The sequence below is a fragment of the Oncorhynchus masou genome, unplaced genomic scaffold (assembly GCF_036934945.1).
Source record: "Oncorhynchus masou masou isolate Uvic2021 unplaced genomic scaffold, UVic_Omas_1.1 unplaced_scaffold_1995, whole genome shotgun sequence".
NCBI classification, from domain to species: domain Eukaryota; kingdom Metazoa; phylum Chordata; class Actinopteri; order Salmoniformes; family Salmonidae; genus Oncorhynchus; species Oncorhynchus masou.
In genome coordinates, this window is record NW_027008486.1 from 54,309 (window position 1) to 66,323 (window position 12,015).

General features: G+C 39.4%; 1 protein-coding gene across 1 annotated transcript; it reads left to right on the forward strand.

Annotated features, from left to right (window-relative positions):
* Nucleotides 1–1,009: 1,009 nt before the first annotated feature.
* LOC135532712 (zinc finger protein OZF-like) lies at nt 1,010–10,987 on the forward strand. Its single transcript, XM_064960178.1, has 2 exons — nt 1,010–1,642; nt 7,083–10,987. Exons 1-2 carry the CDS (start codon nt 1,336–1,338, stop codon nt 8,387–8,389), a joined length of 1,614 nt encoding a protein of 537 aa, XP_064816250.1. The 5' UTR covers nt 1,010–1,335; the 3' UTR covers nt 8,390–10,987.
* Nucleotides 10,988–12,015: the final 1,028 nt, after the last annotated feature.

Sequence of the window (12,015 nt, forward strand, 5' to 3'; positions counted from 1 at the left end):
CTGAATTGTCCATTGAAATACATTTGGACAATTTAATCATTGCTACATTAAGGCCTGATTGGTGGAGTGCTGCAGAGATTGTTGTCCTTCTGGAAGGTTCTCCCATCTCCACAGAGGAACTCTGGAACTATTTCAGAGTGAAGATCGGGTTCTTGTTCACCTCACTGACCAAAGCCCTTCTCCCCAGATTTCTCAGTTTGGCCCGGGCGTCCAGCTCTAGGAAGAGTCTTGGTGGTTCCAATCTTCTTCCTTTTAAGAATGATGGAGGCCACTGTGTTCTTGGGGACCTTCAATGCTGAAGACATTTTTTGGTACCTTTCCCCAGATCTGTGCCTCGACACAGTCCTTTCTCAGAGCTCTATGGACAATTCCTTTGACCTCATAGCTTGGTTTTTGCTCTGACATGCACTGTAAACTGTGGGACCTTATGTAGACAGGTCTGTGCCTTTCCAAATCATGTCCAATCAATTGAATTTACCACAATTGGACTCTAATCAAGTTGTAGAAACATCTCAAGGATGATCAATGGAATCAGGATGCATCGATTTTCAATTTCTAGGTTCATAGCAAAGGGTCTGAATACCTAAGTAAATACATTTATAAAATCTCTAAAAACCTGTTTTCGGTTTGTCTTTATGGGGTATTGTCTGTAGATTGGGGTCAACATTACTCCAAAGGATTTGAATTTGTTAAAAGTCCATTTTGATACAGAAACACTAAACCATGATTTAGATTTATTAAGAACAAGTTGATTGACAAAGTCATGAAAAATTGGAAGAATTGAATAAATCACATTTTTGGCTATGATAAAAGATATGCCTCTGGGGTGAAAATGATCCTGTCAGAAGTATGGTTCAATGAAAATATGTACTGGGTGTAAAGTTTGTTTTAAATTCTCACTCATTAAACACAAATCAATCAACACATGCTTCTTTTTGAACGACTTAATATAAAATTAAACTTTTATTAAATAAATGAAAAATAAACTTTTGTTTCCTCAACTGCGTTGCCCACTCCAGTCATCAGATGGCGATGTGCGTCTTTTAGGTTCCGGCGACGCTACCAGTGTGACGTATAATCTAGTGGACGGGACGCTCCTTCAACAACAACAGCTCGTCAGACACCTCGGTAGCTTTCTAGCAAACATAGCTACAACATTCACGCTCTTTACACTGTTTTAGTGTATATTCGTCGCTGTGTATTAAACACACTTCTGTCGTATGTACTCGATGACCCACTTAATTATATATTTACGTTGTTTGTCAGCTAGCTGGTTTGCTAAATTAGCTTAGAACTAGACTAGTCGCTAATGCTAGCTAGCTAAAATTTCCGAACATGAGTTCACCAAGCTTCTCTCCTCTTGATAAAGAAGCTCTCATCAAAGAGGAGGAGGAACAGGAGGCTGTTACAATACAAAAACAAGTAGAGGGTGAGGCTGTTACCGTGAAAGAAGAAGAGAAAGACGTTTCAGTGAAAGAAGAGGAAGACGCGTTCAGAGTGAAAGAGGAGGAGGATGTTACAGTAAAAGAAGAGGAGGATGTTACAGTAAAAGAAGAGGAGGATGCCGTTTTTGGAGTAAAAGAGGAGGAGATGACTGTCACATTGGAGGAAGAAGAGGAGGTTGGAGATCTGTTTAACACCAGTAAGTACCGTATCTGCAGTCGTTGAACCAATGTGCAGTAAAGGGGTTCTACACTTTAATGTTGTTCTGTAGGAATGGCTGAAGCTGCACTGTAACGTGTAGAACATCAAGAGTGGGCCAACAATTGATCAAATGCATCCAGTGACAATGCTGAAATACTGTACTCCTCAATATTTCCTACTAGATTAGCCCAGGAGGTGCTATCAGCAGTTGTTACATCCATTTTGGGACTTATACATTAATGATATGTACCCATTGTTTCTTGAAGAAATCACTTTTATAAATGCCTCATGAGCTTAGGTCAACTGTCGTACCCCATCAGAACGCAAAATAGAAGCTTTCTTTTACTCCAATGTTTGTCAGTAAATATAAACAAACACTGTATATCCTCAAAACATGGTTAAAACAATATTGTTGATATCAGCCCCATCCCTCAGCTTTTTACCGAAACGGGCAGGGAGTTCGCTTTGTTATTCTTTCAACATGTGATTGCTGCCCCCGTTACTCCTCAAGGTCCAAGGACTGTAATGCTTCTTTTAGAGGTAGACTGGCTCTGGCAGCCAAAATCGTCAAATATTCCATCTAAATGTGAATCGATAATCAATTTGGGATATGTTTCTACAAACATAAATTGCTGTACTCACATAATACTTTCATATCACATCAAAATAGGTAACCAGTTGCGACGCCCCAAACGGTAAAACAAATTGGTTTCTCGTAATTTCTCCTTCCATCAGGCTGCTTTTTCTTCTTTGGACTTTATATGGCAGTTGGCAACCAACTTTAAGGTGCATTACCACCATCAACTGGACTGGAGTGTGGACCTCAGTAACCCCATTCCTGGGAATTAGATTTGATTGCAAATCGCCCCTGTCTGTTACCACAGAAGGGTTCCGTCTGTTCCATTCCCAGCTAGGTTACGGGGCTGTTTGTCACCAGTACCTATGACTGGTTGATAGGGGAAACCTCCATGTTTATTATAGGAAAAGTAATTAGGGGAAAACTTTTTAGTAAATTGAAATAAAATAACAAATCTGTTTGAAAATTGAAAACTATTCCAAAACTTTTTTACGACTCCAAAACTAAAATAGCCTAAAATAATAACCAGCATTAATTATGTTCAGTTTGAATAATTTACATCTTAACTTTGGGTAAAAATATAATTGTGTTTTAAATCATTTTTATGTGGTTTTAAAATTCTGAACCTGGAGGCTGGTAAACACTGCCATGGGATGGCAATGTTTCAAATAGACCTAGCTTGTGTATCACTATGACTTGCTATCACCAGAAATACTTTAAGAAATGAGGATATTGGAAACTACTTTCGATTCGTATTAACAGCTTAACGAAAAGAACATTGGCATGAATTACCCTCTGTGAACAAGAAGCACAACATTACAAATATTTTCAGAGATGTGAGATAATTAACTTGTTCTCTGTAATATCGTGTAGCTTTGCAATCGTAACATTATGTACTTTCAAGGAAAATAGGCCTGTTTCTCGACTCATACCCTGACTTTAAAAGGGGATTTAGTGAGAATTAGCTTAGGAACTGCGTGTCACAGCATGACAATCTGAACGCGATTCGTCGACAGTCTCTTGGACGGGCGTTATATACGCTTTGAATTTTTTGGGGGTTTACTTGCCTGTCTATTGAATTTGGAATGCACTGTACTGTTCATCTCTGAAACTCACTGAGATAATTCCTTTGATACAGCAGTAGCAATACAGGGATATAAGATCTACAGAAAATCTAGGAATGCTTATGGGGGAGCTGTTGCTGTATACATGCATTCGGAAAGTAGTATGACCCCTTGACTTTTTCCACATTTTGTTTAAAGCCTTATTCTAAAATGTATTAAATTACTTTTTTCCCTTTCATTTAGCAAATTTATTTGGCACACCTGCATTTGGTGAGTTTCTCCCATCCTTCTCTGCAGATCCTCTCTTGCTCTGTCAGGTTGGATGGGGAACATCACTGCACAGCTATTTTCACATCTCTCCAGAGATGTTAGATTGGGCTCAAGTCCGGGCTCTGGCTTGGCCACTCAAGGACATTCAGAGACTTGTCCCGAAGCCACTCCTGTGTTGTCTTGGTTGTGTGCTTAAAATCTCTTACAGCTACCCCCCTACTTTGTGCAATTTCCGCCTGAAGACATACCCAAATCTAGCAGCCTGTAGCTCAGGCACAGAACCAAGATATGCATATTCTTGGTACCATTTGAAAGAAAACACTCTAAAGTTTGTGTACATGTGAATTGAATGTAGGAGAATATAACACAATAGATCTGGTTTAGATGAAACAATGAAAAAAACACATGTTTTTAAACATATGTTCTTAAAATGAACAAGATAAAACAAAAATTCAGATAGGATGATGGGGATAATTTCAGTGAAAAACACAAGTTGGCAGTAAGAGTGAAACAGTAAGTTTCAGAATGATAACTTCCAAAATGAGTTTGCTACATGACATTTATCATGATGTCACCCAGGTGTCCCACACAAGTAGCCCAAATGTCCCCAAGTGGCCAAATTGGTGAAGTATACATTTTGAAACGAATAACTATATACAAAATACCAAATTAGTATTCTAACACCCCCCCCCCCAAAAAAAAAAAAAAAAAAAAAAATGAACAAAATAATAATAATTGATTAAAAAAATATATATATATATATATATATTTGCAAAATAACATGGGTAACTATTTACACACTTTCAATATTTGGAAGACCCTCAGTCCTCTAGCAAACCAAATCAATTTAAATAGCCCCAGCCTAAAACCCCAAACAGCAAGCAATGCAGGTGTAGAAGCACGGTGGCTAGGAAAAACTCCCTAAAAAGGTGGACTGGGGACAGAAAGGAGTCATCATGCCAGGTAGTCCTGGCGCATGGTCCTAAGGCTCAGGTCCTCCGAGAGAGAGAAAGAGAGAATTAGAGAGAGCATACTTAAATTCACACAGGACACCGGATAAGACTCCCATTTGGAGTCTGTGTCATTGTGAAAGAAAATGTTCAGTTAGAATAGTTTCACATATGAGCCCTGTATCAACAGGTATAATAAACAGATATATATATAGAGAGTACAGGGAACATAAGGTTGAATATATTATTATGACCTGCTAGATCTACTGTCTCTTTTGTATTATGACATTTCAGCTGTATCTACTGTCTCCATTTCACTTTGGCCATTGATGTGGTCCTGCCCTCTCCTCAACAGCCTCAAATAGGCTATTTCATGTGGGTTGGGGTGGGGCGGCAGACACACGCATCTCACATTTCATGACATTACATGTTTATATGTTGCTTCTAAAATGTAAAAAAAAATCACAAATAATATTTTCTATTATTAATTTCAAACAAGGGCATTAGCATAAGACCTTACCAGTCCAAAACGATGTCCTCTCCCATTCAAAAAATATTCCTCCACAATCGCTAAATGAATCGTCCTACAACAATCTCTGTCTCACCTTCCCAATCAATTTATTCCAAAGTTGTTTGTACGTCTGTATATCTAGACTTAGATTTAGCTTTCCCTGACTTAGTCGCCATAATGATTGATATGTAAACAGCTGAATCTGCGCGTTCACCAAACAATGCAATGCGTAATATGTGTTTCTCCTTCCGGTATGAAACTTCAATAGTGAATGACTCACTTTACGCTGGAGCTTACTACATGGGTTGGTCTTGCAACACATAAACATAGCGTATTGCCGTTTAGCTCAGCTCATTGGCTATCTACCCAGCTAGATTTCAAGGCGATCAGTGGTCATTGGGTTAAAAGACAGTCAATCAACGAAACAGCGAGCAAATCATTGGTGCACAATGATATCATGACTTGTTGTCTTCAAATCGGTTTCTTTCAGTCAATGTGTCCCGCGAAATGGCCCATCAGGTTTGATTATATTACAAATAAACCAGTTGGTTGCAGTGAAACCAAACATGACTGGAAAAGTCACGTTCTGTGTGGGTTATTTACCTGGAATGTGTCGTCGAAAATGGAATCAGACGGAATTCACGATACAAGCGGTTCACAAAATGTTTCGTGTTAGGCTAAAAACAGATTTTATCAAACAAAAGATCATTCATTGTGTAACAATGAGCATTGGAATTGCAAACAGATGAAGATCGTCAAAGGTAAACGATTTATTTTAATGCAGTTTGTGATTATGTTACGCTTGTGCTGGTTAAAATAGTTTTTATGGGGCTCTATGCTCAGATAATCGCATCGTATTCTTTCGCAGTAAATCCTTTTTTAAATCTGACAACGCAAGATTAGCAAGATTCTAGGCTTTCGATACATTTGAGACACTTGTATTTTCATGAATGTTTAATATGACTATTTATGTACGATCACCGTATGTTGTGGAATTTCAGCCCGCTAGCGGGTTCCGTGCGCAGAGAGGTTAAGGTTGTTGTCCTGTTGGAAGGTGAACCGTTGCCCCAGTCTGAGGTCCTGGGTGCTCTGGAGCAGGTCTTTCATCAAGGATCTCTCTGAACTTTGCTCCGGTAATATTTCCCTCGATCCTGACTAGTCTCCCAGTCCCTGCTGCTTAAAAACATCGCCACAGCATCATGCTGCCACCACCATGGTTTTAGAGTCCTTAAGGTGCCCTTTGTCAAACTCCAAGCAGGCTATCATGTGCCTTTTACTGAGGAGTGGCTTCCGTCTGGCCACTCTACTATAAAGGTCTGATTGGTGGAGTGCTGCAGAGATGGTTGTCCTGGAAGATTCTCCCATCTCCACAGAGGAACTTTGGAGCTCTGTCAGAGTGACCATTGGGTTTTTGGTCACCTCCCTGACCAAGGCCCTTCTCAGTTTGGCTGGGTGACCAGCTCTAGGAAGAGTATTCCATTTAAGAATGATGGAGGCCACTGTGTTCTTAGGGACCTTCAATGCTGCAGAATTTTTGTGGTACCCTTTCCCAGATCTGAGCTTTCCCTGAGTATATCGGACTGTATTTCTCCTCCACATCACTATACATCCATAACTATCGGTTTCCTCATTAGCAGATATACTACATCCATAACTATCGGTTTCCTCATTAGCAGATATACTACATCCATAACTAGCGGTTTCCTCATTAGCAGGGAGGAGTTTCTACAACCAGATTGTTTGTGCATCGCCCTCATTCCGCAATTTTAGCAACACAGAAAAGGGCCTATATTGGAGACCAAAAGTCTTCTACCACACTGCTTAGGGTTTCAACCGCATGAATAACTTATTTATAGTCTACAATCTTAGATGTTACTACTTATGTGAAAACAAGACAAAATATGACTTCTTGCTCATTTTAAGACAACTGTCAAATAATTTTTACATTAATTACCGACATGATTTGTTGTTCAACATCATGGCTATGCTGTTGGCATCACCTTTTTACAGTGGATTACCGCTGTTGTGGGCCTTCATTCATCTGTCTGACTTTGTTTTTCACACAGGAGAGATACGGGACTATCGTGGATCCTCTGGGGAGCCTCAACAACCTCATGACGCTGAAGAGGCAGAGACGAGTTTCTCCAGATCAGAACACCTTAATAAACACCTGCAGATATCCACAGGGAAAATAACTCACTGCTCCTCTGACCGTGGGAAGAGATTCACCTCATCAGACATTACAATTCATCAGAGAACACACACAGGAGAGAAATCTTATAGCTGTGGTCAATGTGGGGAGAGTTTTGGTGCATCTTGCACTCTGACTCTACACCAGAGAACACACACAGGAGAGAAACCCTATAGCTGTGGTCAATGTGGGAAGAGATGGAGGACATCTGGCCAGCTGACATCACACCAGAGAACACACACAGGAGAGAAACCTTATAGCTGTGTTCAATGTGGGAAGAGTTTTGGTCAATCAACCAGCCTGATATCACACCAGAGAATTCACACAGGAGAGAAATCATATAGCTGTGGTCAATGTGGGAAGAGTTTTGGTCAATCAAGCGCTCTGACTCTACACCAGAGAATACACACAGGAGAGAAACCTTTTAGCTGTAAACAGTGTGGGAAGAGTTTTACTCACAAAAGCACCCTGATATCACACCAGAGAATACACACAGGAGAGAAACCGTATAGCTGTGATGAATGTGGGAAGAATTTTGCTTTTTTGAACAATCTGACTCTTCACCAGAGAACACACACAGGAGAGAAACCTCATTTCTGTGATCAATGTGGGAAGAATTTTACTCAGCTAAAAAGCCTGATATCACACCAGAGAACACACACAGGAGAGAAACCTTATAGCTGTGTTCAATGTGGGAGGAGTTTTTCTCAGTCAACCAGCCTGATATACCACCAAAGAATTCACACAGGAGAGAAACCTTATAGCTGTGGTCAATGTGGGAAGAGTTTTGGTCAATCAAGAGCTCTGACTCTACACCAGAGAATACACACAGGAGAGAAACCTTATAGCTGTGGTCAATGTGGGAAGAGTTTTGGTCAATCAAGAGCTCTGACTCTACACCAGAGAATACACACAGGAGAGAAACCGTTTAGCTGTAATCAATGTGGGAAGAGTTTTACTCAAAAAAGCACCCTGATATCGCACCAGAGAATACACACAGGAGAGAAACCGTATACCTGTGATGAATGTGGGAGGAGTTTTACTTTTTCGAGCAATCTGACTCTTCACCACAGAACACACACAGGAGAGAAATCTAATTTCTGTGATCAATGTGGGAAGAGTTTTGCTAGTTCACGCAATCTGACTCTTCACCAGAGAACACACACAGGAGAGAACCCCTAAAGCTGTACTCAATGTGGGAAGTTATTTTTATTTTTTACTTTTATTTTATTTTTTAGCCTTCTGAAGACACACAGGAGAGAAATCTTATAGCTGTACTGTATGTGGGAAGAGTTTTGTTCAATCTGGGAAACTGAAGATTCACCAGAGAACACACACAGGAGAGACATCTTATAGCTGTGATCAATGTGGGAAGAGTTTTGTTCAATATAGCTCTCTGAAGATACACCAGAGAACACACACAGGAGAGAAATCTCATAGCTATGATCAGTGTGACCAGAGATACTCTGAAAAACATCAGAAAATACATACATGTCAATGATATGATTTCACAATGTACAATGTTTTAACATTGTAGTAGGAGTATTTTAATGATGTCACAATGTAGAACCCTAAACGTTTGCCCCCTGTTCTATTGATTTCAGCATGATATGGATATTAGCCTCAGGGGAAAATCCAGGCTCTGAAATGGAATAGTACTATTTATGAGACTAAGTTTATGAGAAAAAGATTTGTTACACTTACCACGGTGGTGACCCACTTGAGTGAAAATGCAACACTTCAAAATGTGGCGAGCTGTTTTTTACAAATTGTCCTCTAACCAGTGATGTACACATTATTGACAGATTCCGTGTGGTTTTTGAGCTGTTAGTTTTAACAGGATGTGCAACCTCATCTCCCTCCTCTCGGCACAATGGATTTCAACGTGATTTCAATGAGTGATAACAAATAAGTGCATCACTCCAATGTAGCTGACTGTCTTCTGCAGGTGGTCCTCTAACTAGTGAGCTAAAAGATATCTCCCATTTCCATGTGTTTTTTAGATGTTAGTTTCAACATCAAGTACAATCTGACCTCCACCCTAATCGATATCAGTGATTTATTGCTACTTGTCAAAACAACAGTGTTTTTGGTGCTTGTGTCCATGGTGAGGACAACAAGTTTCTGATTGTCTCATGGTTGGACAGTCAAAAAGATTTGTGTTTTGTGTTTAGCCAGTGCGGTCCATTGATCACAAATTATTTTGACTTTCCGTATTAGAGATGAGTTATGTTCCAAGGGGACAGAGAGTTCTAGAAGCAAGTGAGTTTTAGGAAGGGAAAAAAATACACTTTTTTTCTTGTTTTTAATTGTTGCCAGTCAGTAGACACCATGTTAATATTGTAGAATGTGAAGCATTGTAGTTGATTATAATGTGAAATGGAAGTTGTTTTCTGTTGGTGGTGTGCATTCTTTTAAGGTGTTACAGTCTTTGGTTTTTCCATTTATGTTCTGAGGTTGGACTTCAGCTCGTTAGCACGTAGGGCGCACTGGTGTCACCTCGTTAGTCAGTATGTGTTGCACCTGTGCTGGCTTGTCCATATCGTTAGTGGGAAGGTGTTTCACCTGAGCTGGTCCAGGTTCTATTTAAGAGTGTCTGGCCCAGTGCTCCAGTTGTCTTGATAGATGTGGAGAGTCAACACCTTTTAGTTGAAGACTATTTATACAATGAAACACTGTTTTTTTATTCAAACTGTTTGTAAACAATAACTTCTGCCCTCTTAGGGTCTACTTGACCCGCTTATTGATTAGAAAGTATGATTAGAAACCAAGGCTGTGGAATATATTCTCTCTCACAGGCTATGAAAAAGACAAAAGCTAGGACATTGACTCATGAGTGTTGAATTTATGCCCACTCTACAACAACCCAGGTTGTTATATGCCCCTGAGGATCATCTACGAACATATGAACATCTACAACTATTGAAGATGCAAAAAAAAGAGGGGTTTTCAGAAATATATTTGGTTTGCAGATATGTATTATTATAAAAAATAATATACCATTATTATCATAATCTTTAGGATTAATATGTTACATGTGAGACATAACCAGAAACGTCAACGTAGACAACTTACAAGAATGTGTTTACCAGGCTGTGATGAAAACACTTTAAAGGAGCTCTAATTCAAACATGCAGGGCTATATATATATATATATGATACGATTACCCACGTTAAAACTGTTGCTGCAAAATCACTTCTCAAGGTGTGTACATTTCAAGCTTTCAACAACAATAAACCAACCAGCACAATAATGTTTCTCAGACTTACACACGGTTGAGTTTTCCTAGTTAGTAAAGAAACAACCACTAAGCAAAACACACAAAGTTGTAATATAATCTGTATTCAAGTCATTCTATACGGAAAACAGGTACATTTAGATTGATCAAGAATTCCCAATAGGTTTGTGTCACACCCTGACCATAGTTTGCTATGTATGTTTATAGGTTTTGTTTGGTATGGGTGTGATCTGAGGGGGCTTTCTATGTTGTGTGTCTAGTTTGTCTTTTTCTGTGTTTGGCCTGGTATGGTTTTCAATCAGAGGCCGGTGTTAGTCGTTGTCTCTGATTGGGAACCATATTTAGGTAACCTGTGTTGTCATTGTTGTGTGATTGTCTATGTTAGGAGCTTGGGTCAGCACATTTGGTATATAGCGTCATTGTTGATTTATTGGCTTGTTCAGTTTACTACGTGTTTTCGTCATCCATTAAAACGATGCATTCACACCACACAGCGCTTTGGTCCGCTTCTTATTACCCATGACGATCGTGACAGCTTGATCTGATCCTCAACCCTATTACGACAGCATATAATGCACAGTCATATGCAAAACCATAAAACTCTGACAAGAAAACTATGAAAACTTTAACACGACTACACGAATTACCATTATTTTAGTTATCAGCCACCCATGGTGGAAGTTGGTACTTTTTCTTTGCACCAAGCCTCCAAGGGCGTTGACAACCGTATTCCTAATGAGAAATATAGTCTAATAAAACAAATGTCTGCATAATGAAAGACATGAAAACTGTATCCAACAATGTATTTCGATCTGTTTTAAAAGGGGGATATTTAAGGTCACTGATACTAACAATAGACAATAGTTATTGTGGGAGGTTTAGGGTTAAAATATATGGGAAGGATCAGGAATGTTAGAGATTTGGTCACTGGGTTTTAGTTTTTACAACTCTTTTATAATCTAAATGTATATGTTGTGCAAAGTATTTTGGATTCTCAGTCCAGAGAATGGAACACCTATCAATTAACCATGAAAATGGGAGTTACCCATGATATACACTATTGTGTTCTATGTTTGTAGGTCTAATAAACAAATATATTGTTTATCAACTGATTTACCTCTATGGTCAAATGCATCTATAGTTTTTAATGAAGTGGTCGCTGCATTCATTTAGATTATTTCAACATAGTCTAAAACCAGTAAGAACATAGATTGAATGATGTGCTATTGAGCAAGAGCGGGCGGCAGGGTAGCCTAGTGGTTAGAGTGTTGGACTAGTAACCGGAAGGTTGCGAGTTCAAACCCCCGAGCTGACAAAGTACAAATCTGTCGTTCTGCCTCTGAACAGGCAGTTAACCCACTGTTCCCAGGCCGTCATTGAAAATAAGACTGTGTTCTTAACTGACTTGCCTGGTTAAGGTTTAAAAAATAAATGACCCATTTCTATGTAAGAAGCTGAATATAAAAAGTGTGGCTTCTTACATATGGTTAGCGTTAGGTACAATGAGTGACAGACAAATCTGTTGTGCACTGGCACAGGCAACCCCGTTAGGATAAATGGGTAAGACGT

Coding starts and splice junctions, on each gene's coding strand:
- LOC135532712 (XM_064960178.1), top strand. CDS start 1,336: ATGAGTTCACCAAGCTTCTCTCCTCTTGATAAAGAAGCTCTCATCAAA. Junction 1,643..7,082: donor TGGAGATCTGTTTAACACCA/GTAAGTACCGTA, acceptor TTTTTCACACAG/GAGAGATACGGGACTATCGT.